A 27,441-nucleotide genomic window follows, 5' to 3' on the forward strand; every position below is an offset into this window, starting at 1 on the left:
TAGTGTGTTTTGACATAAAACTGGGGGAGAGACCCTGTTTGTCCAGCTACTCTGGAGCCCAGAGGAGGGTACAGGAATACAAGACGCACTGGGTTTTTATTTTCTTTTAAATCAGGATTGAAAAAGGCTCTAAGGGAAAGCTGGGGGGTTTCCTGCTTTACAGACACCTCCTGATGGTCAGTTCACGGGGTGAGAAGGACTCATTTAGAAAGAGGAAGCTGTGATTGAAAATAAATGAGTCTGTATGATCAATGTTGAAAAGCAGCTGCAATTAGAGGGAAGAGAAGAGCAGAAGCATGCCAGGGAAAACCCTAGGTACGTGGGCCCTCGGGTCAGCAGCAGGGATACTAGGCAGTGTTTGAGGAGGCAAAGGCTTTCTGCTGGAGGGGAGGAGAGAGATGGGGGAAGTTTCGCTACATCACAGCTCTGACTAACGCTTGGGCTGCACAATTGCTTCCACCAAATTTAATGCAGATGGTACAATAAATATTAGAGTACCACTATATTATGTGTTGTCTCATTCTCAGTGAGGTTTTGTGGATGATTCTGACATACGGATATGGAAAAATGCGGCAGTTCCTGATGGGTTTGGTGACTTTTAAGTCCCCACGGGAGGACCAAATGGAGAGCCACAAGCAGGCAGAGCCACAAGCCCTTCGCAGAAGCGGGGCTTCACCGGCACAGAGAGCTGACGAGGTCCAGCCTTGCTTGGGGCAAGGAGCAATGCCCACAGCAGCAGCTGCCCTGGAAACAGGCAGAGGTAAGTTCAGGATGCATAGTTTCACCTTATGCTCGGTTCCTTCAAGACCGAGAGAGGATCTGTGTCTTAAATGCTCCCATCAGAAGTATTTTTTGGACTCTCTTGTAAACGAGCTGGACTAGCAGGTGTCACCAGCGTGGTTGTCATCCTGTCCTGAACACCTGCAGTGGTAAAAACTGCAGGAGCACTGCCTGGTATTTCAGTTGTGCCTTTCTTTCCCTGACAGCAGCACGTTGTGGAAAGGAGACTTAAGAACTGACACGAAACACATGGCTGGATTTGTGGAGAGCTATTGAGAAGCAGCTGAGAGAAACCTCTGTGAGCAGCAGGTAACTTCATTTCCCATCACCGTATTCTTTCCTAGAGTTATCTTCTCTTCTTCACTCAGTAGTGGATCAGAGCTGGTAACAGTTCAGGGCTGTGTTTGCACTCTTCTGTTCACCTTAACCAGGGGAAATGCCTGAATGTAATGCAAGGAAAACTGCCCCTGCGCTGTACGGTGTGTTAAATGGGGCCATCTCTGTCTAGGGCTTGGTAACCTCTTCTTTTCCATGCACATCTCAAGAGAGCAATGATTCATGCTGTGGATTTATATTGCGCTGCGGTATCTATGTTATGGTTCGCAAAGGCTATTTATACACACAAAAAAATCACACTTTGCTAGCTTGATAGTAGTCTAACTATAAGCAAGTAGTAAATAATAGTTGCATAATTGCACACCAAAATACAATAAATAAGGCAGCAGGCTCAGTTGCCACTGACTTCAACAAGTGTTGGAGCACGTTTGAGCCACAGAAGATGCAGGATAAGGTACTGAAACACACGGGAGGAGCAGGGACGCTGTGGCCCTCGGGGTAACGGCTGCAATATCAGACGTGTCTGCCAGGCCAAATCTGTTGCTGTCAATGAACTTCCACTGGCCTCAGAGGAACTGGGCGCACTCGTGGTGTGTGTGTGTGTGTGTGCTCGACAGGTTGGCATCGTGATTTCACTGACGTGAGCTGGTGATGGTACCCGCAACTGATAGACAGCAGAGTACAAAATAATTAGTCTCATCACCTTCAGTGAATACCAGTGAAATGTTCGTACTTTCCCTCTCACCCACACAACGATGTATTTTGCTTCTGCCACATGTCGGTATTTCTTCACTAATTACCAACTTTAAAGAAGCGAGGTAACGTGGTTTTAATCCCCTTGTCTACTGTAAATCTGGAAGTTACAGCCGACAAGCTAGGGACTGATTAACAAAGTAAATGGCACGGTTTTGCGCAGCTTTTCGGTTCGGGGTCCTAGGGCTCGTTTCACCGGTGTGAAGTCCCTTTCACCTTCGAAGTCCCGGGACGTCGAAGGGCCGGGGCGCGCGTTAGCCCCGCCGTGCCGGGTACTGGCTCTGTGCTGCCGCGCTGCGCGCCCCGAGGCGCCGGGCAGGCTGCCGGCCCAGGCGGGGGCCGCGCACCTGCCGGGCACGAAGGCGCACAAACTTTCCGAGCGCTCTCCGGGCTGCTGCGAGCGCTGCTCCGCGGCTCCGCGCTGGGAGAGCGCCGCGGCGGAGCCCGGCGGGGACCGCGCGAGCCGGCCGCGGGCCGAGCTCGGGGAGCGCCGCGCATCCCGCTCCGCTCCGCCGCATCCCGGAGCTGCTCCCCGGCCCCTCCGCCGCGCCGCAGCGGCGAGGCAGGGCGCTGCCGGTCCCCGAGGCGCTGAGCGGCGACAATCCTTGTCCTGACGCTCCCCCCTCCGACAGCTGCCGGCTGGCTGCGGCTCGCACCGCCCCGCTCCTCCGCCGGCCCGGCGGCTCCCGGCGGCGCGGCGCGGAGAGGGGCCCGGCGGGCGAGGCTCCCCCCGCCCGGAGCCGGCCGGGCCCCGCTCCCCGGCCCCGCGGGGGGCTCCGGGGGGCTCCGGGGGGCCCGGCGGGCGGCGCCGGGGCGGGCCGCGGGTGCGGGCGCCCCGAGGGGGCGGTGCGCGGGCGGGCCGGGGGGGGCCGGGGGGCGGCGCTGCCGCTCGGCGCTGCCAGCCACATGCCGCCCTGCCTGAAAAGGCTGCGAGGCGCCGGCGGGGAGCGAGAGGAGGCGCAGACGGCGCCCCAGCCCGCACCGACACCGACACCGCCACCAGCGCCGCCGCCGCGCCCCGGGGGATGCCGAGGCGCCGGCCCCGCGGGTCGCCCTAGGGGACAGGCGCTGCCCCGGCACCGCCCGCAGCCCGCAGCCCCGGCCGGGGGGAGCCGCCCCCGCCGAGCCCCGAGTGGGGCAGGGAGGCGAAGCCCGGCCCCGCACAGCCTCGGTGGCGTTGGTTTTCTTTTTTTGGTGGTGGTGCTTTGATTGTTTTTTTTTTCGTGTTTTTTTTTTTTTTTTCCCCGCTGTTGTTATTTATTTCTGGCGAAGGATGGATACGTTTCTTCTGGCGTGGGGATTTCTAGCGCTGTGCTTGCCCGGCTCCGGAGGCACGGCGGACACAGGTAAGGCGGGGATGCCCCCGGCCGCCCAACTTTCGGGTGCCCGTGCGCGGCCCCGGGAACCGCTCGGGGACCTGGGGGGATCCGCGCCCACGGCGTGTGGGGCCGGGCTCGGGGCGCATCGCCCGCAGCCGCCCGGCTCCCCTCGGCCCCGGGAAGTTGCGGTGCCGCTCCGTGCGGGGAGCCGCCGCATCCCGGGCACAGCACCCGGCTGCAACGCCGGGAAACTTTGGGTGAGCGGGGCGAGGCGTGTGGCGGAGCCGCGCTGGCAGCAGGGCAGGCTTGCGGAGGGGGCACCTGGCTGCCGGGCCCCTGCCCGCGGTGAGCACGGACCCGGGGCTATGGCACGACCGGCCCGGGACCTGGCGGGCTCCGATCCGGGCTGGGCTGTCAGCGGGCAGGGGGATGAAGCCTGCTCCTGGCGCTTGGGCTGCTCCGGCTGGGGGCCAGCCGAGGCAGGGCCCTCCGCTCCCCAGTCTCTGGCTTTGGGTCCAGCTACTGGGGACGGTGGAGTCCCCGCTGGAGCAGGCGCTGGAGGGGAGGGATGTGCTCACCCGGCCTCCCTCCTGGGGCTCTGTCTGCGGTCACCACCGCAGGAGCTGCCCGGCAGGACGGTGGTGCCAAGCCAGCAGCTGCCGCGCTGGGTTTCTCTGCCACTAGCCGGACCCACAGGACGTGCCCCAGCTGGCTGTGGGGCATGCAGGGTCCCTATCCATGGTGTGACCCAGGCAGTGTTAGGTGGCGAGGGTCTATCCATGCCTTCTCCCTGCCCCTCTGCTTTCCCCTTGCCCTAAGCCTCATGGCCACCACCTCCCCCTTGGAAAGGGAAGTGGGAGAGTCTGCCGCTGAGAACGTCCCTTTCTTGCAGCAGCAAGGCACAGACGTTCCCGGCACACGCTTCTTGTACATGGAGTTGCTGGTTGGCATCGCCTCCTTTCCTTATGGCTGTAAAGGAAAGAAGAAAAAAAAAATCCCATGTTTTGTTCATTTAGGAAAATAAATGAATAAGCACTCAATGGGGGTAAAGAGAAAGGGTAGAGTCCTGCGAGGCCCCTGCCGGGTGAACCAGCCTTTCCACATGGTCCCCGTTCCAGAGGCGCTGTCTGGTCCCCTGGAGTGGGTGCTGTGCTGAGGCGCTGACCTGGGGCTTGCTCCTGAGGATGCACTGGCCAGCCCCAGCTGCGATCCTTGCGGCTGCTGAGCCTGTGCATGCACGTGTGTGTCTGTGTGACCACCTCCTGCCATCCTCCTGTGGGCTCAGGAGCAGGACTTCTTGTCGGGAAGGGTTTTATGAGCCGACCGTGTCGCTGAGGCCACTCAGTCGCTGTAAGAAATGCTTATTTGAACGCGGGGTTTTCCCGGCTAAGCAGAGCATCACATGGTGTTTGAGCCAGCAAGGAAGTTGTCTCCCTGCGGCTGACACCAACAGCTTTTTGCCTAGACGCTGTTGTTGTGCTTCAAACCTGGTCAAATGACTTGATTGTGAGCCCAGTGAGCAAAGGTATGGGGTAACGGGACGCGCGCCTCCGTCGGGCTAAGCTCAGCTCCAGTAAATTAGCCAGCCTAGTAAGAAAAACATGCCCGAGGTAGATGGATTTATGTTTCAGTCTGGTGTATCTGAAAGCCTTCCCCCATTACGAAAGTCCGTCTTAAGGTTCCCCGAGGGAGGTTAAAAGAGAGGGGAGATGATTTTAATAGACAATAATATGATAATCCGCCTGGAAAAAAAACCTTGTGCAATATTTCTACAGCAAGAGATAAACAGTGCAGCTGCCAATTTGTATGTAGCCGAGCAAACCCTGAGATAACCACGGAGGGGAGTGGGTGGGAGACCCTGGAAGATAAATCTGGAGGCTGGATGGCTGTGTGTTTTTCGTCTTCCTTTAAAAAGCAATCAAGTAAGAAAGTAACAGGTTTGAGTGACCCGAGTACCGAGCTGTGCAGACGATGTTTATGCAGCTCTGAGCGAAGCTCACTCTTGAAGCCTTCCCAATAGTTTGCTTAAAAGCTGGTATTTTTAGTAATGGCTTAGGAGCTGTAGCGAGGTGGGGAGGGGGACCAAAACAAATTGCTGCCAAGCAGGCGCACAGCCGTGCACATACAAACATGCACACCCACCCACACAAGTGTAGCGTAACGCCTTTTGCCCGTTGTGCTGTTAACTCAGCTCTTACGGGGAACAAAAGCTTTTTTAGCCTAGGAATCAGACAGTTGTCAGGAACATCACTGAAACGCCTGATACAAGCTCCGTGGGGGGCTCTGACCCAGGTTAGGATGTTGGATTTTGTTTTCCTAACTTTCCTGCCACAGCAAAATCGCCGTGTGTGGTGCCTGGAGTGACAGGCAGACCCCGTGCACGTCCCAGGGGCTCTGCGGGGCACTCCCCATCTCCCTGCCATGCTCCTTCACCTCCCTGCTCACGCCGCCTTGGCATTTACCCCACGTTTGGTACCTCGGCGTGGCTCGGAGGTTAAAGTGGGAAGGCAGCCGGCTCTGCTGGGCCGGAGAAGGCAGCGCTCCCCATCCTAGCGGCGTGCTGGTCCCAGCGGCGTGCTGCTCCAGGCGGGCAGCTTGGTTTCCTAACAGAAAACTCCAGTGCCGCCGGGCTCCAGGACATGGTGGCCTTGTACCACAGATAGCCCGAGAGGAGAAAGCATCCTTCATGGGGTTTAGGAAGCTGTCAGGTTCAGATAAGGCTGGGATCCTATCCTGTGGGACCCCCAGTTGTATTAATAAGGAAAAATTAATTTTTAAGCACTGGGATGGCTGCCAAATTATATGACCTCTGACAGACCAGCTGTGCTAGGAAAATAAATCGTCTATATCTGAGACCTGTGATCCTATCTGAAATCGAAATAGAAGAAGTCGGCATCTAGCCATGGTGGTGGGGGCAGATTGCAGCAGCCTGAGGGCAGGCTGGAAGCTGCTAAACTTGCTCTCCATTGTGCAGTGAAGTCACCACCAGCGCGTCCCCGTGGGGTCTCGGGAATACAGTTGTCTAATCCGGGAAGTGTGGAAAGCCGATGTGCCTGCACACACCCAGGCTGGGGCTGACGGTGCCGGCACAGAGATGCGGGCAGAAGCGGGTGTGAACGTTTCCAGCTCTACCCTCGCTCTGTAGCAGCCCTTTGACACGTTTCTAATTATAATACACACACAGACAAAGAGGTAGCTGGGCTATTTTCGAAATCCCTGTCTACACCCTGGTGGAAACCGCAATACTAGCAACAACATAAATCAGGGCTGTGGCTAGCAGTGTTGCACACGGCTTCGCGCTACAGTAGCATGGTTTTAATCATACTCAGAATCAAAGGGTCAGCCTTCCCCTTGCCTGAGCCAAATCACAATCTCAGAAGGCTGGATCCCGAGCCAGGCTTGATGCCTGTGCAGCGAGAAGACGCGAGCACAGACATGGAGGGGAGGTTTGTCAGGACGAGGTCGGCAGGCGCAGGGCCAAGCGCTCGAAATGACAGCTCGGATCTGTGAGCTTTTCTGCGTGCCAGCAGTGCCCTTGGATGGCATGGGGGGTGCTAGGGTAACAGTGGGGGGCCAGCCCTCCAGCTGCAGCCTTGGTGGGGCTGCCCATTCCCAAACAGGGTTGGGAAAGGGGTACAAGCTGATGGGGAAGGCAGAAAGCCAGGCTGCAGTGAGTCGGCATGGAAAATAGCTGGAAGTATTACTAGCAGCGATGGATGGCTGCAGAGACTTTCTGTCTGAATGTTTCTCACCCTTTCTTCATACTTGATGAGTCAAAGAAAACGGGTCCTAGAGATGAGGTGCTGGGCTCAGGGTCTTTGAAACCAGCCCTGATTTCTGCCTGTGCGTTTGAGACAAAGGCGAGACATCTGCCCCAGCTGTTCTGCCCGGTCACCCCTGGCTGTGAAGTGCTGTTGGTGTGGGGTTTGAATGCCTGCCTCTCTGCATCTCCCTCCTAGGGAGATGGTGAAACCAAAAGGACGCTGTCCTTTCCTGCAGCTCGTGTTTTCTGAAAGGTGGAATTTTTAAGGGAATGCCTGTGGGGAGAGGGAGGGAAGAAGCTCCTGCCCCACTGTGCAAGTAGACGCAAATGCAAACAAACCCTTACTATCTCCCTCGCCCCTCCTCTCTCTCCACCAGCGTGTAAGTCTGTACCATTTCCCTCACATGCACAGCCCCGCTGGTCCCCCCCGCCTTGCTGCCTGCCACGCATGATCCTGCATCGTGCCCTTCCCCGTGCTTTCCCTTGTGCTCTCCCTCATGCACCCAGCCGCTCACCACAACTTTCTCCCTCGTGCATGTCCCCAGGCTCGCTCCCGCTTTCCTCTCTTTCTGTTTGACCGCTGAATATGTGCTCAGCAGGAAACAATGTGTTTGAGATGCTCGCCAGAATGTGTAATAACTTCGGTGCTAGTAGCAAGGCTTAGCAGTAGCTGGATTAGAGCAACTCGTCGTAAAGGCTGAAGCTGCTGCTGCTCAGCAGCGTGCACAGGGGGAGCTGCAGCGGGGCCTCTCGCCAGGTGGCTCCGGGGGAGCTGCTTCCCATCCCGTCCCGTCCCATCCCACCCCATCCCGTCCTGTCCCGTCCCATCCCATCCTGTCCCGTCACACCCGCCTGCCGCCGAGGCACTGGGTTGTGCTCTGCGGCTCTGACAGCACCCCTGGGAAGGAGGTGGTGAAGGATTCAAGAGAGGCTCTGCCAGCCACATCAGGAAGAGGCAGACATAAACCGGTGGGGAAAGCTTGGGATTTGAGTTTTTGTGAAGAACGAGCCCTGACAGATGGGCTCGAAAGGTGTGAGGGAGCTGGGAGAGCACAGGGGACTTTGAGAGATAAGATACGCTTTTTTGTTTCTTCTAGGAATTGTCATAATAACAATAGTAGTCAGTAATTCAGAGGCACTGAACACCTTCCATCAAGCCTGAAGCTCTTTTCAGAGGAATCCTAGGTGAATCTATGGCTCTTTCTTTGATGTGTGGAGTTGGAAATGTCTCTCATTTTCCTCCGTGGCCCTCAAACCACTCTAGTTTTGATAGTGTTCACACGGGTGTCTCAGCGAATTGTTTCATCCTCTTATCATTTCCCAGTGTAGCCTACAGGTAAGGTGGCAGGCTGCCATGCAAGAAGCCTCTGCTTTATTTCTGCCCCTTCTCTGAGCCTTCAAGCCTCCCCTAGTCTCCTGTTTCCCTACCTGCAGTACTGGCGAGGCTTCCTCAGACACTGCCCAATCTGCAGCATGAAGGTCTCCCAAAGCTGCCACCTACTCGTGGGAGATGGCAGTGTGTTTCCATGCGATTTCAAACCCCTGGGAGTCTAAAACAGAGGCAGGAGGAACAGGCAATGGTTCCTGAAAGTTCAATATGCAATTATCCCCTCCCTTGTGCACATACACACACGCTCACGCACCTCTTGGATGATTACCGCAGTAGCCAGGAGTTGTAATTCCAGACCCACCAATTACATTCGCGGGAAAGCCAGGAGAATTGTGTGCGCACATCTATATAAAGACTAACAACATTAAGCCGGTTGTTCTATTGGAATTGCATTAGCCTGTGATATAAGATGACAAATAACAAAGTTAGTGAAGGTGGCACCATGTAAAACCAGGATATGAAGCCTCATCAGAGATACAAATGTTTGGGGGAACAAAATCCAAAACCCCAAAATGACAACATTTGAAGGTCAAGGTTGCTTCTGACTCAAGTCACAAGTGGTACAAACTGATGCCTGCCCCTGGAAAGCAGATATCCAGAACTGCAGGGCTGGAAATCAGCTGAACTCCAGTGATTTGAAAGCAAATTACCTAGATTTGCCTGCAGGATTTGGCCCTCTAGTTTTCCACAACGGAGCTCGAGCAGGTCTCTATTTCAGGTTTCCATTTAATTCCCCTGTGGATTAACATGGCACAGAAAGTGCAGGTATGAGAAATCTCCGAATCTGTTCTCTCTCTTCCTCCCTCAAACGCTCCCTTCTTATTTAAAAATAATTTCAAACGATTTCTTTCTGCAAAGGCTCACAGCTAAAATGTTCCATTTGCTGAGCTTTCCGGAGTTCCCCTCTCATTGCTGTCCAGCACTATAAAGTGAATATATTGCATCCTTCCCCAGTTGCCTTAGGAAGTGGTCAAACGGCCGCATTCCTGAACTGATGGATTGGCGCGTTCCTTTCTTGCCTGAGCCCAGACAGTGTTTTTATGAGCCTGTCTCATGACAGGCTTGAGACGCTTTGATTCAAACAGAACCCTAGTTCAGATCACAAAAGCAGTCTTCACGTTCTGCTTTGCTGTGAGACTACGTTTAAGGGAAATTCTCGTTAAACTGGTGAAGACCCTGGGTGAAGCGTTCAGGGAACTTTCCCTGGTTGTGCGAAATCCCCAGGTGTGGGCGTGGGTGTCGCTTGGGGATGAGCTGTGCGTGTAAGTGCCTCGTGTTGTCTGGGTGTGTTTGTCCATTAATTTGTTCAGGAAGCCTTTGAAGCTTTATCTCGCAATCCAAAGCAAACATGCTCATGCTAATATGATCTATGCTACTGGGGATAAAAAAAAGAACTAATCTTATTAGCTTCCTCTGTGCTCCGTCTCTCTCCTTGGCCAATGGCGAAGCTGTACATGTAAATCCGAGAGCTCCCAGTTGTGTACCAGCCTCTTGTGGACGTCGTGCCTTAGGGTTTGAGGTTCGGCCCGCACCGCGCTGGGAGCCTGCAGCGTCAGCCCTGGGGCCGAAGCCCTGGCAATGAGGCAGGGTGGACATTAGCAGCAATGAACCCCCGCCAGCAGAGATCTGTTTCTTCCATCTGTGCCGGGGTTTGGCAAAGCACATGGATGCACGTGGACCTTGAAAAACTCAGCTTCTGGAAGAGCTGTTTGACTCGAGCAAAGTTTGCTGCGCAAGAGCCCGTGCCAAGTTCAGCAGTTTTGGGAGCACTCGGCCCTCCACGCCTGGCCCCGTATCTTGCAGCGGGGCAAATCTCCCCTGCCCAGCACTGAATCTCAGGATGTAGAAATCTTCCTTGGTGGGATGAGAGCATGGAGCTGGGTGCAGGGGCTTGCACGAGGCAGAGGAATCAGTGAGGAGGTCAGGAAGCGAGTCCTGGTGACTTGGGGCTCACGGGATCTCGCTCCCTTGGTGCCCTCGAGGCTGCTCCTTCTGAGCAGCACAGACACTGCTGCTGCTGCCTGCCTCTGGGGCAGCAGGAGCGCCTTGCGTTCTGCACACAGCCCTGAGTTATATCCCCAAAGTAAACTGAGCCCAGCGGATCAAAACGTGCGATGGTTCCCTGCCAGACGCTGCAGACTCCGAGAGGCTGTAGTATGTGTGTTTGTTGTGAAACGGGCCTCTCTGGTGATGATTATTTTTGTTACAGGCAGAGTTGGCTTTAGTTTCTGTGTTGCGGGTCCAACAATAACAGTGAGCCCTGCTCTCCTGGGGTGAGGAAAATCCAGTGGGGTTTAATCAGCAGGAAATTCAAGTAGGAGAACACGCTGCTCCCGTCCGAAGGTTTCAGCATACGCTGATGAGCTACAGAGCTGAAAACCCCGAGTGTGGGTGGAGGTTCCTGGGGCCGGGCTGCTATTTTTGGGTCCCCCTGACCGTTCGTTGCAGCCCTGGGGGAAGCTGGGGGAGGCTTTGTCCAGCAAAGGAGTGGGGGGGTCTTTGTGGGAGTCTGCTCCCATGAGCATCTCCCGGTCCTCCCTTTCTGTCCCTATGTCTTGGTGTAGGTTCCCTGTTGGGTTGCTGGGATAACCCAAGGCACTTGGTGGGCCATAATGAAAGAGGGCATCTGGGGATTGACCATCCCAATCCCTTCCCACTCCCGCACTGACAAGAAGTGTCAACCTCTGCAGCCTCCACACCGGGGAGCCTGGCTGCTGGCCGCGGCCTGGCCATGGGCGCAGCCTCCCTGGCCGTGCTGCCCCGCGGGCTGGCAGGGCCCCAGCGGTCGGCTTTCCAAGCCTGCGTTCACTGACTGAGAGGCGGGATGTCCCATGCACCTGGCAGCCTTGGCAAATACTTCAGAATTCAATTTTAATTTTATTAAGTGAATTCAGGGCTGGTGAAAGCTGCCAGAGTCCATTAGCCGCAGAGCACATCTCACTTCCAAAGCACACGGCCTGGGCAGTAGCCATGCCACTCGCCTTTTTTCTTTCTTTTTTATTTTATTTTATTTTTGCATGGATCCAATGCATCAGTTTTAAAGGACAGGTTTACATAGAACCTTGAACCTCTTCTGTGTGCAAAACAGGCCTGGTTTTGTATAGAAAGTCAGTGCTTGGCATGTCTGCCGAGACAAACCCTTTGTCTGTCAGTGGGCGCAGTGATGGATTTTTTTGTTGCAGGTGTTTGTCTGCTAGATACCAGTGAATCAATAGAAAAAAAGCCCAACAGAACAATTACAAAGATATTAAAGTCATTTTACCTCTTCAGATAAACTCTAAGAAGCCCCTGTTTCCCTGGTACGCTGTTGCCCACTGCATAGCCTGGTGCTGTGCGTGGACAAGATGGAGCTGTACGGAAGTAGCCCTCTTCATTAATGTGGAGTTTCTGGGGGGGGGGGGGGTGAATGAAAGGGCGAAGTCTGCTCCTCTCAGAGAGACACATAAGCTTTCCTGCAGGTGGAAGGCCTTCCCTGCCGCAGAAAGATGGTGACATTTTCCTGGAGGTATCTAAACACCTGAAGGATGTGGCAGGATCTCCTGGCTGCTCAGGGGGTTCACCTGCTTGTCCCATTTTACCCACGAGACCACAGATGCAGAGAGCTGGGCTCTGGTCCCTCTCACCCTGGCACCCAAGCACTGAGCTGACCTGAAATCAGGTCAAGCTTGGGGTCTTCCTTACCTTGGTCCCGCTGAGCTGTGATAGCTTCAGAGGGCAAGGGGAGAGTTTCTAACATCAGGGTAAATGAACATTACTGGTTTTCCGCTCTTGATTTCATCTGTCAGGGAGGAGCCAGAGCAAGCTGGAGCCTGGTACCCTTGTTCACATAGCAGTTCCCCTCCGACTGGCTGGATTGCAATGGCTCACGGAGTACTCATAGTACCCGGCACGAGTGAGGGGCTAGCAGCTTCTGAGCGGTGGGTGATGTTGGTGGTATCAGCCTAGCGGGTAGCATGTGTGTGAAAGCAGGAGAGACGGGGAGGGGATGACGAGGTGTGGAAGGATTGACTGTATTTTCATAGCTTCGAGACTTTGCCCTTTCCAAGAAAAATAATCTGCAGCTTGAATATTTCTCTTTGCTGGAGGGGGTGGACATGTGTGCAAACGAGGTGTGAATTTTTAGGAGAAGGTGTGAAAGTGCGTACATAAGTGAAGTGTGAATTACACGTCTATTTGTACGCTGATGTCAACAAGTCCCTGAGTTTCTTCCTTCCACGTGAATGTCTCTCTCTCCCCTCCCTCCCTCCCCCCAAACCCACAGAGACACGTGTGTGGGCAAATATGCCTTGCTGAGAAAAGAGGTTTGTGCAAAACTGTAGGTTTGTAAATGTTTGTGTGTTGAGCAAGCTCTCCTGTGGAACAAAACCAGATGTTTTTTGGTATTCTCGGCTCCTCCGTGGCAGCATTGCAATTTTTTCCCCTCATTTTTCAGGATTCTTACAGGATTATTTTAAGAAAAAGAGAAGGCTGCAGAGATGCCTTTGGGTGTGTGAGAAGAAAGTTATTTTAAAGAATGAATGTGTTAGGGGGCACCAAAAATATGGAGGAAACAGAGGCAGTGCTTTTTTGAGGCAAAGGAAGCCTGGCTCTTGGGGGGCAGCCAGACCCTAGCAGGACCTTCCTGCTGATGCTGCACTTTTTTCCAGGAAGCATCACCCATGAGGGTCCTGCCTTGCTCCTGCTCCTCGCTCTGGCAGGAGGACAGCTCGGACTCCGGTGAAGGGAGGAGGCACAGAGCCACAGGGCAGGGGCTGAGCCCACGCCAGGCTGTGCTGCTTTGCTTTGCCAGAGCTTTGTAGTGAGCATGGCTGCGGGAGGGATGGGGGCAGACCGTGGTGCCAGGAGCACTGTGGACCCCTTCGGGCCCCATTGCAAGTTGTACATGTCCAGGCTTCAGGAAAGGCCGCCTGCACCCTGCTGGTGTGGGGAGGCTACAGGGACACCCCGTGGTGGGGACAGCACTTCCCCTTTGCCCCTTCCTTTGTGGTGCCTGTTTCTGGCTTCTTCTCCGGTGCAGAGGCCCTGGAGGACGCTCAATGGTTTGTGTCCCACGTCTCACCCCGTTACTCAAGGGCAGGGAACAGGGAGCCCCTCTTGGCGCAGGATCAGGGTCAGCAGGGCAGCACTGGCCGCTCTGTGTTCCTGGCTGGCTGCTCTGCGGAGGGGCCACAGGCTCTGGCTGGTTTTTTTGCCAATTTTGCTGGGCAGGAGGAGGTAGTGGCATTGTCTGGAGGCAGCTGTGGGGCCATGATGCTGGGACAGGGCAGTGGCAAAGGAGAGGCACGCAATGGGGGCCCCATGGAGAAAGGGACTTTGTTGGGATTGGTAATGCGTTATCAATTGACCCTGTGATGCAGATTTTCCTCCCAGCAAGTAATGCAATAATAAATTTGATTTGCAGCGTTCATGAGATTAAATGTTTTTTTGAAGATGAAATCACCCTCCAGGGCCTGTTCTAACCCAAAGCTGGGAGTGCTTCCTCTGCTCACCATGTAATTGTTGCCAGCAATTTGTGGGCTAGCCCCACAAAACCACCACTGCTGATTACCGGAGTCTGCAATTCCAACTGCTCGGGTTGCCTGAAAGGTTTGGGGAGGAGGAGGAGGCCAGTCTGCCAAGATGGGGTCGTGCGGGCAGGCAGAGTTGTGGGGGGAGAGGGAAGCAAGCGCAGAAAGGCTGCTGCGCGGCTTTGTGCCAGGGCTGGGCAGGCTGGATGCCTTCCTTGCCTTTGCAGCCGGCCACGGGCTCGCTGCTCAGCCCTGCTGTGCCTCAGTTCCCTTCCCTGGGAGCAGCAAAGCTCCCTGCGCTCCTGCAGCTGTCCCGAGGGTTGCTCGTGTCCAAACTTGGTGTCTCTCGAGGCGGCTGTGGGAGACTGCCATGGAGCAGCTTGCAAAGGAGGCAAAGGAAGGGATAAAATGAGACAGCTCCAGATGATCTGATATCAATCTGTCTCTTACTTTATGGCTCTGTAATTGCCTAGGCAAGAGCATTTATTTCTCTTTTCTGGTCTGTGTGAAATGTGGTATGTAAGTGTGGCAGGAGATAGAAGGAGAAAGGAGTCAGTTTCTTGTGTAGAATAATTTCCCCTTGCCCAGAGATTGGTATTGAACTATTAGAGCACCAACCTGATGTCAGAGGCCTGGAGAGTGACCTCTATCAGCCCACTGCTAGAACTGGCCCGCAGGGACCCGCTGTACACAGCTGCTGCCCAAAACCTGTTTTAATGCCTTGTTCCCTTCCGTGTCTCTGCAGCTCAGCCATGCGGGGGCCGCCTGAACTCCAAGGACGCCGGGTACATCACCTCCCCGGGGTACCCCAATGACTACCCCTCCCACCAGAACTGCGAGTGGGTCATCTACGCCCCTGAGTCCAACCAGAAGATTATCCTCAACTTCAACCCTCACTTCGAAATCGAAAAGCATGACTGCAAGTAAGAGCCTTCCTTTTCTTCTCGAGTAAACAGTCATATCCTCCTGCTTTTGTGTGGCAGTATGGGCATGGTGCTCCCTTGCGTGTGAAAACAAGCATCAGTGCTTGCGTGTCATTGCCTTTCAGGGGCAGGTGTGCCTTTACCGGCCGGGCAGATGTAAGATGCTTCTTTGAACGCACAGGATGAGCACACACGGGACTGAACTTGTTGCATTAGCCTGAAATCACCTAAAAGCAAGAGCTAACTGGCTTTCAGCCTGAGTCTGACTTGAGTTAAAAGGCAGCTTGTTTTTTTCTGTGTTGTGGTGGCTTCTCTTTTAAACCATGCTGGGAGAGCAAAGCAATTTCCTGGTGTGTAACGAGGTGGAGGTATGGCATGGAGAGCCCTGGGGCTGGAGACCCAGGCTCGGGTCACGTGAGGCTGAGAGTTTGGGCTGAGGGTCCGAGCTGTTTGGCTGGATCTGATTCTCCACAGTGCTTGTTCTGCTGTGCTTAGTAAACTGGGGTATTGGTTTTGTTTGCTCTTCTTTTTCCCCTAAGAAGGGTCTCAGAAACTAGATGTCCAGGAAAAACAATTAGCAGCTAGTAAAGAATAATTAACAGCATCAAAGGGCACCATAAAAGGCTGAGTTAATAACACGGTCTCGGCAGGCGTATAAACCTGTGTGTTTCATCTGGAATCTGCAGCCAGCTGCAGGGATATCTGAGCTGGGAAGGAGCTCGGGGTCTCCTAAAGCAGGCCTGACACAGCGGTCTTGCCAGACACGCTGCTCCTGTTGATTAAAAGGAGGTTATATATGGAGAGGGGGACTCTGGTTGCAAAAAGGACAGAGGGACTGGGGAAGCATTTATGGGGCTGTAGGATCAGTCCTGTGGAGAACAAAGAATTCAGCATGGGTTTGATGATGTACTGAAGGTTATAAAGCATAGAGCTGGATCCTTAGCTACCATAAATCAGCATAACTCCTCTAACTGTAACGAAGGTGTGCTGATTGATGTCATTGGGGATCTGATCACCCCCTACAGATAAAGCCTGGGCTAATAAGGCTCTGAGCACCATGAACTCTCCATGAAGTCACTCTGTGCACAAGGAGTTTAGCACTTTGCAGGATCAGGCCTGCATTTAGAGAGGGGAGAAGGCAGAGAAAGGCTTAATGTGGGCATAAATGAACACAACAAGGCCTTGGCAGTGCTCGTGAGAATAATGGCTGCTATCAGATTTTATTATTGCTTGTACAGGCTGAGCTGTATAGCCTTCTCATAGCTAATGCAGTCGTCCCAAATTCATAGTAATAAAAGCTTTATAGGCCTACATTCTCAGTCCGCAGAGTATGCAGTACATATCGGGCAGGACAATTTGTGTAGAGCGGGGCTGAGCTGGGCAGGAGGGTCTCTGCTTCTCTGAGGTCTCGGGCAAGCAAAGCCAGGTCAGCCAGAGTGCCAGAAACCTCCACGGGCACCTGGCTTTTCCTCTACGTCTGTGAAGTTGTCGCTTACAGCTCTGAATACTTTGGACAACTTTTGCCACGTTTTGGTGCTTGTGAGAGAGCAGAGCCTGGTCCTGAGCTGCAGGTGCTGCATGCTGGGGGGGCTGCCCCGACTGCTGGAGCTGTTGTCCCTTTGCTGCTTCCTGCTTTGTCGTGGCAGATCATCTGTCGATACTATGCAGTCTGGCACTTTCCTTTTCTGTGTGGGTGCGCACAGGGCAGCCTTGCAGGAGGGTTTGTGTTGGAGGCTTTTGGTCCCCAGAGCTCTCCATGGGACGTGAATGGTGAGGAAAGTTTCTCAGGGGCTTGATTCAGCTGAGCAGTAGCATTGCTCTCTAGAAGCTAGGAATTAACATCAAGCCTCTCTTGAAAGTGAAGTTTGCCTGCGTCTCTGTTCCCTCAGCTGCTGTGTGTGTGCAGGTGAAACAGGGCTCATCCACAGCGCACCTGGGCTTTTGTTGACCCCCGATACGAGCTGGGAGCCCAGCAGTGAGCGGGTACCTGCCCCCCAGGGCAAGCACCGGGTTTGGTTTGAAAGAACTTGGTGGGAACCATAGCTAAATCAGTGAAAGCAATGCAAGATGAACACTGCCTAAAAGAAACAGATGGGAAGAAGACTTTCTGTTTTTATGTGACCTACCAGAGAGAGACAAATCTTAACACAGTGTAATTGCTCGGACATGAAGCAGTATTAACAGGTGACCGTCTAGTAATAAATACCATCCGAGTGTCAGAGGGTTTGTTATGAGGAAGCAAAGGTCTCGCTGCAGCTGCAAGTGGGAACCTCAGCAGGAGTGGGAGTTCAGCACAAAGGAAACATCATCTCAAGTCAGAGCCTTTCTTCTGCCATCTGAACATTAATATAACGCATGCTCACACAAGAATGACAGGCTGATGAACCTGGCTGGCACTCGGTCTCTGGGCAGACGAGGTTCCCCCTGGCCTGGTGTTGCTACCTGGCAGCTCTGAGCGGGAGCAGGGCCAGTCTGTGCTTCGTGCTCCAGCTGCCAGAGGTAAACACCATAACCACTTCCTTTGTTGCTTCTTCCTTCGACATTTATTTTTCCCTTATTAGGCTAAAGTTTCTTCCTCATCGAGCATAACATTTACATTCCAAAACCCCATCCTAAGGCCTACAAAAATATCTGCGAAAATCTCCTCAGTTTTAATGCGTCCCCTCTGGCCATCCTCCTATCGGCCTCAGGCTTCCCTTTGGGACAGGAGGCGTTTCCTCCTGTGCTCTGCACAGCGCCTGGCACCCTGGGGACCTGCAGGGAAAGGTCAGCGACTTCCCCTCGCCGGGCAGCTGGCCGGAAAGCGCCGCGGCTCTGCATCTGGCGCTGCCCGGGCGTCGGAGCCAGAGCTGCCTGCACCGAGCAGGCTGGGCCCGGGTGGGTGCCGAGGGGTGGCAGCGACAGGCGGCTCGCCGGGTGCTGATTATAGCTATTGTTTCTCCAGAGGTACATCTGGGCCTTTATTTTTCGGCCGTGTCCAGCTGCATTAAGTAACTGCACCCCCCCCCCCAGCCATCATCAAAGGAGTAATTGGGTATAATTGAAGCCCCAGAAGATGTTTCTCTATCTCTGTGCTTCATCTGTGCTCTGAGGAAGCGCCTTACTTTGGAAAACACTTCCAATAAAGAAAATTGGCTGCCTCCTGCAATTGCAGCCCTTGTGCTCCAGTCGTGGCGGGGCTCCCCTTGCAGGGGGGTGTGAGAGGGGCCTGGGACCCCAGCCGCTGCTCGCCCTGTCCTGCAGCCCCAGGGACACAGCGTGACGGCACAGTCAAAAAGGAAGCTTGATACTCCGATAAGACACTGCCAAACTATTCAGAAGTAATTGTAACAGCCTGTCCACTCACCCTTCTTCCTCTCTGCTCTGCAAGCACAGCTGTGACTCGGGCAGTGGGACCTGCACTCTCGGTATCTGCTCCCTGAACAGGGAGGTGGCATCCAGCGGGAAAGAGCATGCTACTGCTGCTGTGAAAGGTTTGGACTCTGCCTCAAGGCATGGCGTCGTGGTGGCTGGGTAGCCTTGTGCATGCCAGGGTTTATTTCTGATCCCAGGAGCGACCTGAACCATTTTTCCCAGTGTGCAATAGCGGGGCTGTGCCCCGGCTCCCCAGCTGCCCAGTCCTTTCCAGCTGCCACTTCTGTTCTGTCTGTGCTGCCTGCTTGGAAAATCCAAGTCAGAAACCTCAGCTCAGCGTGAATCACCACGTTTATAACCACCTTTTCCATTCCTGCGTCCTTCCCACTACTAGATTTCTCTCTGCACCGTTAAAAGCTCCCTCCAGAGACTGGCTGCTGGCTCTGCTGTCCCCAGCTGCACTCGCTGGCTCTGCCGGGGGACTGGGCTGGGCAGAGCCGCCCTGGGTGCCGGGACGTTTCTGCCTGCATGTGGCAGAGGCACGCTCTCCAGACCGCAGCGCGCAGGCTTACACTGCCTCTGCGAGCAGCAGACCTTTCGTCTGAGTCATAACATCTGCACCAGTGGGGTATTATTATTTAAAGCAAGCCCGACCTCCAGGCTGGCCACGCCATCAGGTTTTTCTGTCGCCCTTTCTGGCAGATACTTCCCAGCGAAGGATGCTAACTGGGGCCGCTGTTCCCTGCCTGGGCAGGATCTGGGGGACTGCAGCCGCGGTTCGCAGCCCCCTCTGGTGGCACTTGCCAAATGCTGGCGAAGGTCTCTGGAGACGGAGCTTGGGCTCCAAAAACAGGCAGGAGGCAGCAAATTGGAGGCAGCTCCGAGCTGCAAAGTCCGACTCTGCTTCCTGTCTTTGGGTCCCCGTGTCAGGCCCTGGGGGTTTCCAGAAAAAGGAACTGCGGCCACCATTAGGAGGAAATTTGTGTGGTTGTCATTTTGGCCTCATAAAAGTGTGCAATATGGTGATGCTAAGAGAGGAGAACCACGTTGAGCATCGTGGTGTGTACCGGAGACTGGGCAGACACAGCAGGAGATAGCCCTGCTCCCAGCTCATGGGGCAAAGGGGACCAGGGGGCGATGTCGGAAGGTGCCATGCACCCGGTGCCCATCTCGTGGAGTTCTCCCCCATGAGACACTGGCAGTAATGCACCAGTGCCTTGCAAAAGGTCAGACACACGGGCACAGCCAGCCAGCGGAGGCCCCCTGTGGCAGCATGCCATCGCCTGTGCTTCCAGGAACGGGGCGCTGGGACGCGACGCAGCTCTGTGTTCTTCCTGGAGAGCAGCGCAGACGCTGGCCCCAGTCCCGTGCTCGCAAGGCGGGGGAGCTGCCCCAACCCCAGTGCCACCAAGAGGAATGCAGCTGGTGGCTGCAGCATCCAGCCCCGCTCTCCTGGCCGCCTCCTTCAAACAAGCATAATATGCAAGAGGCCTTCCTTCCATCGGCCAAGGTTAAGGGTAGACAAGGCAGCAATTATGGACAGCTAATTAGTAAATGCTTTGAAAAGTTTGCATAATTAGCTCATTAGTAAACATTTTAGAAACAATGCAGTTCATGTCCAGAGTGGGGAAATGCTTAGGAAAGAGAAATTTGGCTCACTACAGACACCAGAGTTCAGGGGGATTCTTTACCAGGCTGCAGTGGGAAGCGACTGGGTCTCCTGCAAAGCTGTAACTTTGTGGAGGGAGGAAGTCAAAGATGAGATGTTAAGGAAAGCATTTGCTTGCTCATACATTTGTGGCATGGGTAGCCAGAAGCAACATTTCTAACGTACAGGAAATAATTCAGTCTGGGTAACATGACACTGCAGCTCAACTTGTCTTCAAATGAGCTTCTGCTGTTTTTTAACTCCATCCAGTATCCGCTGTATGGTTCATAATTCCTGTCAAGCCCCAGTCATTTTCCAAAACAAGACATCAAGAGTGGGCTAGCCTCAGTGACGTTTGACCAGCTCAGGGCGATTCACATCTCTGGACTCTGCTGCCCATCTGCGGAGCTGGGAGGGCTCAGCTCGCTCCGTGGCCGTGCCTGCCCATGCCCGGAGCCTCTCCCAGGGAGGTCAGGCTGTGTCCAGGCTGTGAGATGGGCGAGGGGCGAGGGCACGCTCCTGGGGTCCCCAACGTCACACCGCTCACCAGCATCTGGTGCGCAGGGGCGTCAGGTCTCGTTCTGCACCTCGTATCCTGTTGGTGTGATTACACATCGAGGGCCAGCTGGTGACGCTGGGAACAATAGTGTCAGACACCTCTCCTCTCCTTCCTGCTAGGCAAGAGGCAGCCTTTCACCTGCTGCTTCTGCGGGTGACACCTCTGGGCAGCGAGGGAAGGAGCAGGACCCCTGGGGAAGGGGCAAGCATGGGGCCGTCTGTGGTGGTGCCTCAGGGACGGAGTTCAGGATGCAGCTAAAAGCAGCGGTACGTGTGCCTTCTGTGAGCCTTCAGGGCCAGCCACGTTCCAGCTCTGAGCCCCCTGCATCTTTACTGCACAGCACAGATGCCGTAGGATGGGCTGGAACAATCCCCGTGCAGATGGCCCGATGGTAACCGCAGCACCATGATGCACCCCGTGCCCTCGGCTCTCTTTGCAGCATCCTCTGGGTTTGTAGCGGCTCATCCCAAACAGGTGGCCTCAGGAGCCTAAATGCCAGTAGGGATCTGAGCCTTCATCACTTTTTTGGCTTTGTACAGTGGGGTTAGCAGGGCACTTCTGTGTCATGGGTTTGCTGTCTGGATGCAGGAGTTAGAAGGTTTAGAGAATGTAAGGAGAGGCCAGAATGATATTTTTAAAAACATCCTTTTTGGATAAGAACCAGATGCAAAGCCTGGTAAAGGCAGCAGGAGGTTTTACCTTGATTTCCATAGGAACTGAATTAGGCTTTTAATGAGCAACTGTTTGCCTTAGCTGCACACAGCCTTTTTCATGGATATCATGCCTATTGTTAGGCTGTAGCAGAGGAGTGACAGACTCACCAGCAGTATCAGGGCTGGGAGTTGTGAGATTTGGGTCCTTCCCCTTCCCTGCTATTGATTCACTGTTCCTGCTTTCACAAATCATTTTAAATTCCTCACTCTATAAAGAAGAGATGCACACCTGGGCATCTGCAGGCACAAAAACCAGTCTAGATAGCAACAGTGCCTTACACATTCCCTGCCAAAGGCTGCCGCGTTGCAGCATCACTCAGGACCAGGTCAGAGCGCCACAAACGACAATTGGTTCCTTCCCAGCCTTCCTGGCTGGGTGTGAATTCTGCAATTAAATATGAATGCAAAATAAAAAAAGAACAGACTGCAAAGAGCAGACTGAAAACAGAAGAAATTGCTGGCTGCTTTTGGCTGGAGCTCAGCACAGAGCTTGTTTGAAAGACCTGGGAGAGGTTAGATTTAGTAGGAGACAAGTTCTCCGTTTTCTTTAAATCAAGCGGCTGCACATTACATTGAATGGCAATGTAATAATACGTTGCAAAGCACAGCCTGGTGATCCTGGAATTCCTTATAAGTTAATAGCAGTCATGGTCCACTAATCACAGCTAGGATGTTTTAAGCAACTGTCTTTGATATATCAGCTCAAACACTACGGCAAGGCCTCCTTATGCTGGCTTAGCACGTAGATCATTAGAAAGAGTGGATAACCTGTTTGTGTGTTTGTTTTTGCGTTGAATCCCAAGGGGTTCGTGGGACCTACGTACAGCATCGCTGAGCAATCCCAGTCCAGCAGGATAGTGGTGGTTTCAAGGTAGCTCCAGGACAGACGTGGAGATACTCATGTCTAACAAACTGCTATAGAGGCAGAGCCTGAAGCAGTGGGGTCAGACAGCAGAAATCCTATATGCCAAAGACTTGCTTAGCCCTGATACAAATGGCACAGAAAGCGGCAGGGTCTCACTCCCTTCAGAGGCACAGAAGACACCGAGGTCGGTGTGAGGAAGGGAGCGACCATGCTTCTTGAGGAAGGGACCCCTTTGCTGAGAGCCAGCACTCACCGTTGGTGTGGGAGAGCCCCACGCTCAGCCCATGCCTGCCGAGGCCGTGCCGCCTGCACAGTGCTTGCACGGGAAGCAATGTGTCAGAAACCCCCAGAGAGCCCGCAGAGCCGGGGGTTGTTGACGGATGTCCAGTGAGAAGGAGGACCCCCCCCGTCGCCTGCTGCCAGCAGGAGATTTTATGCATGTGTTCAGCTTCCTTCCTCTTCTGCGAGCGTTAGTGTGAGGCATTATTTATGTCGTTATTTTGCAGAGAAAAGGGAAGGTGTAACGCCTGGCTCTCACACGTTGTGCCTTTGGTAATGCTGATGTTTGGCTGATAACCGTGAGCAGGAACAAGGTCTGGGATCTCCATCAGCAGAGGGGACTGACTCACCATTGATCTCTGTTCACTGCACCTTGTTGAAGTTTTTTGACCCATTTGATTTCTTAGGTTTTCTTTTGTGAAAACCCTCTGATTTTTCTGCCGCTCAGGAGCAAAACATATCTCTGTGTCTTTAAATATGGCAGATGGGGATTTCTTCAGATGTCCAACAACTCAATTGATGGAGACCTCAGGAGACCTCTCCCCTTCCCTGTCCCCCTTCTCAGCCTGTCTTTTCATCTGCAATCTGGAGATGTAAGGGCTATAGTAATAGAGTGTCAGAGGAAGTAATTGATTCATCACACGCCGAGAGAGGAGTCTGTTGCCTTCAGTGTCAATGGAGCTGAACCGTAGCCTGGAAGGGTGAGGGCAGCTTGTAAACACTCCATGGCTGAGCTGGCAGGACAAAGCAGGCGCACCGCCGAGGCTGAGCGAGGGGATGATACAAAGGGTAGCTTCAAAGGAAATCTCCCCGAACAAAGCAGCGCCAGGCCCGTGTTTGTGGGAGAAACGGGGACACTCCCGTCAGCTTGCACCCTCATCCAGGCATTAAGTGCGCTCAGACCCTTGGCGAGGCTCAGTTCAGCTGCAAGTATTTTGGGGCTGAAGGGGGTAGGAGATGCCACGCTACCCACCCAGCATGCGAGGCGGGATCGGGCAGGATTGGTGCGCTGTTTGCCCCAGACTGCTCTCGCTCCGAGCTGGCTCCGTGAGGTTTCAGTGGAAGTGCCCGAACAGCAGCGGCTGCAGGCGGCAGGCTCTGCTTCCCAGCTTCCCAGCCCTGAGGCTGGGCTGCGAGCTGGCTGTGTCTGAGATGCCGTGGGGTCAGAAAGCAGCTCCGTGGCGGGCCGTTCGCGGGGAGACCCCTCGTCATTAAGGAGGGATGGAGGTGGCCAGCAGCGGGAAGGGGCTGGTCAGGGCTCTGTCTCTGCAACCTCGTTTATACGATCACAGCTTAATGATGTGTTTGTTTCGGTTCCGTGCTGAGAAAAGCCAGTGCAAATGAGTGATACGTGGAAAGCCGAGCTGCAAAGCTCCCATCTGATCCTGGCTATTACCAGCTCTTTCGTTCTTCACGGCGTGTTGTGTCTAAGGCCACGACTGAGACCGTGCCAGTGAGGCGCAATGGGATATCGCCCGCTACATCTCTGTGGAGGGTGTTGTCCTCGGGGTGGGGAGTGGCACAGCAGAGCATGTGGGCATCCCCTCCTCTTCCTCAGCAGCCACTAGCCAGCCCCAACCTTCATCCCCTGTGGCCAGCACAGCCCAGAGCTGGTCCCCATGTAGTGCCTGGGCTGTCAGGCACTGCTTGCTGGCATCAGGAGCTGGAGGCGGGAGCCTGCTCACCTGCTTCTCGCACTGCAAAGCGAATGTTTGCCCTCTCCCTTCTGCCTGGTCTGCTGCTGTTTGGCAGTAAATTTTCCTCTTGCGGTTGTTATCTTTTATTATTACATTTTTTTTCTTTCTGTTAGTGATCAAGTTGCCTGCGAGTGGTGACAGTAAGATGACACAGAAAGCAAAGTCTAATTTTTTCCACAGATGGATTGTAGCAGAAGGAGGAAAGTGCAAATGTAGTTTCTCAAGTGTCCTGCATTTTGGGGGTATGAAAGGGCTGTGAGTTGCTTCAGTTCCCTTGCAGCAGCAACAGAAGGCAGAACGCCATGGGAAGGGGGGCTATTCTTAACACACTTCATATATATTTTATTCGTGGTCTCACCATGATTCCCCCCCCCCCCCCCCCAAAGAAAGACTACCAAAGACATCTTGCAACGAACGACCCCTGTAGCTAAATATAGAAGGGTGAGGAATTTATAGAGATGGTTTTGGAGACAGAAATAAAATTAAACAGCCATGTGTAACTCCTGAACAACAGCCTGCAGAAAACCCCTAAAGTGCACATTAGCACATCTTGTTTTCTTATATAATGAACGGTTTTCCAGACATGCCCCAGATGAGAGCACTTCTCTACTCCAACGCGCCTTTCCGCAGCGATCTGGCAACACAGCTTGAAGAAGGCAGCCTGAGGATGAGCGGCAAAGCGTGGGGAGCCTTTGCTCCCCCACCTCGGGGGGGGCAGCAGCATGCAGCATGGTAGGAGCTGAAACTCCCTCCTGAATCAGAACTCGCCACAGGAGCAGTTTACAGATATGTTTTATTCTTTCCTTTGCAAGCTGTATTTTGGCTACCTTTTATTTTATTTTATTTTTTTTTTCCCCTGCATAACTTAACAGTTACTGCTGAGACTCTTCCTATCAGTGGTGCTTGTACGGGGGTGAAAACAGTCCAAGGAATAAAAATAGAGGCTATTTGTAGTTTCCATTTTTTGTCTTCAAGACATTTTTGAAGAAGTTTTCCAATCTGTTAGGGTTATTTTCTCTGTCTCTGTCTCTCTCTCTTTTTTTTTTTTTTGATTGGATGACTGGATTTTTCTCATTTCTCAGAAATTCTGGTTAGATTTTTGAGGAGATAAAAGAATCCAAAGCACAGTGGAATGATTACAAAACCCCACAATACTGCGGTTACACAAGACATAATTGGATGCAACAAATTCAAAACAAACTTCCGAGAAACCCTAAGCAATTATGCACCCCCCAGGCCTGCTTCTGCCTCTGCTGCCACCAGATTTTAAGTTTTAGTCTCTAAAATCCGGTGAAATCCCTTCAGATGCAGAGCAATGATAGCCTATTTGTGTCTGTTGTTGCCAGGGGTAGTTACTTATCAGGGCAAAAGCAGGGCAACCTCTGCAAGCTCTGGGCGCATCTTCTGCCTCGGCATGGGTACAAGCAAGCCCACAAGCTGCAGGCTGAGCCCAGATGAATCTCGTGCCTTCAGCCACCCAAAGGTCAGAGCAGGGGAACGATTAACCCTGTCCCAGGATGGGTGCAACGAGTGTTTCCACTGAGAGCACGGGACACACTTATTTAGTTGGCTAAAGCTGGATATGATACAAGCTTTTTAGGTCTGCAAATCCATATCAGGCTCCATGAGGACTGATTCTCTTCTCGCCCCAGGATAAATTAGGAGTGATTACCCTTAAAATGATGAGTTACACAGGTGTAAAACCAGTTCAAGTCAAAGGAGAATCCAATTCATCTGCTGTATTTATAATTAATTACTCTGATTAAGGGCTGGCAGCTAGGATCAAACTTCATTGCTCTTGTTTCATCAGACAGCAGAGGTGTTTGCATCTGCTATGAAAAAAAAATGCTATTTAAAAGTCCCCAGTAGTTTCTGCAGCAATTTAACCTTTGAAGGGTATGTCCTGCAGTTGCTCGAGGTTGTATAAACATCACAGAAAAGTTTTCTCGTCTTTCACAACGTAACCACCCATGAAATGAGGATTTGGTTTGAAGGTGGCATAAGAAAGAGCATGAAGATGGGTGGTGACACAGAAAAATTGACTAAGGCAGCTAGCATGTAATGGACATTAATTCTAGCTGGCTCTTGATTGCAAAACAAGCCCTGTGCTGCTGGTTCACCATTTCTTAACCATATATACCGCAGCTGCTATCTCATTGCTAAGAAGAAGCCTTTTCTTAGAGCATGTTTAAAAAACCTTACTCTTTTTATAAAATTTCTGAGAAACAAACCAGCCTTTCAAAGGGAACGATTGCATTTGCCAGCTGACATTGTGGCTAAGCAGGTTCCTGCCTTCCCCTAGCTATCCACGGAATATTAATGTCTGCTCAACTTCACTGGCGTTGCAGTTTCTCTTCATATCCTTAGCAGATGCATTCGAGATACTGCGACATATGGTTCAAGCAGACCAGAGGTCTCGAAGGCTCAAGTCAACACTGGGCATTCCCAAATTTGGGGCTGTTGGCATGCAGTCAGTACCTATTTGTCTCTCCGTCTATCTAGGCCAGACTCCTCTAATATAATATAATCTGTCTAATCAAGGCTGGCTTCTATTCTTGGCTGTGCTGTGAGCTTCCTCTGTGACCTTGGGCTAGCCACTGCTCCTTGCTGCCTCCCCACCTCTCAGGGTCTTGTGAGGACCCCTTCATTAATGTTTGCCAGGTGCAGTCATGAGCCCCATGGAAATGCCTATAAATAACAGCTCCAAATTAAACATTGGGGAAGTTCAGGTTAGAGCCTTGCAACTCTCTCCCACCCTGGCAAGCACTGGGAACTGGGCCTAGCTGTGTGTGAGCACTCACCTCCTCCAAATGATAGCTCTGAGAAAACTGCCAGCCAGGCCAGAGCTTGGTCTGGGAAGCCAGCCCTCCTTGGGCTTTGAAGCAAAGCTTGCACACATTTGTGTGTTGGGAGGACCGGTGCTATGCCTGTAAACATATAAATGATTTATCATCCCTATTTCTCTCCATCCTAAGCTAATGTCCCCGTAATGTCCTTGAAGCGTGTTTCAGTGAGGAAGGACTTGGCATCTCTTAGGATGTGGGGCTCAGGGGCAGTCGCTTTGTTGATTATGCGCGGAGCAGTCTGGGTCCCAGAACAGCGCTTTGTGCTGAACGGCGTTCCTCGGGAAAGGAGCACCCAGAGGAGCGGCGCAGGCTCTGGTGCTGCTCCCCAGGTGGGTCGCAGTGCTTCTGAGCTCAGCGGTACCTGGGTGGGCACCTGGGAGCTCTGTGCTGGCCTCGGGGAGCCGTGGAGCACGGCTGAACAGCCAGGGAGCACATCAGCCATTTCACAACAGAAAAGGACTAAAAAGGTGGAGGTCTCCTAATCATCGCAACTGGGGCTTGTTGGCCTTTATTGTGCCTCACAGCCTTTCTGCAGCAAAGTGACTTAGGGAAAATAGAGAGAAAGAAGAGACTGGGAAGCAGAGAGGGTTGACTGGGGGAAAAAGCAAGCAAGCATGAGTAATACACGCATTAGAAGTGCTTTATAATTAGTTTATAAAAGCTCTCTTAACATCAGCAAAGCACTTTCTACTAAAAACCTTTAATAAAA

General features: G+C 53.2%; 1 protein-coding gene across 7 annotated transcripts in view; it reads left to right on the forward strand.

Annotated features, from left to right (window-relative positions):
* The first annotated feature begins 2,767 nt into the window (after window positions 1-2,767).
* NRP2 (neuropilin 2) overlaps window positions 2,768-27,441 on the forward strand; it is an 86,888-nt gene continuing 62,214 nt past the window's right edge. For 6 of the 7 annotated variants that reach the window (XR_014586384.1, XM_083842805.1, XM_083842807.1 and 3 more), the window contains exons 1-2: window positions 2,768-3,215; window positions 14,594-14,771. Coding sequence is in view for 6 of the 7 variants with exons in the window: in XM_083842805.1 (XP_083698931.1) it covers window positions 3,143-3,215; window positions 14,594-14,771 (251 nt within the window). In the remaining variant the exon portion in view is untranslated. The remainder of the gene's footprint in view (window positions 3,216-14,593; window positions 14,772-27,441) is intronic. The other variant, XM_083842808.1, reaches the window with a different exon arrangement.

This window comes from Anser anser, assembly GCF_964211835.1.
Source record: "Anser anser genome assembly, chromosome: 6".
In the NCBI taxonomy this organism is placed as follows: Eukaryota; Metazoa; Chordata; class Aves; order Anseriformes; family Anatidae; genus Anser; species Anser anser.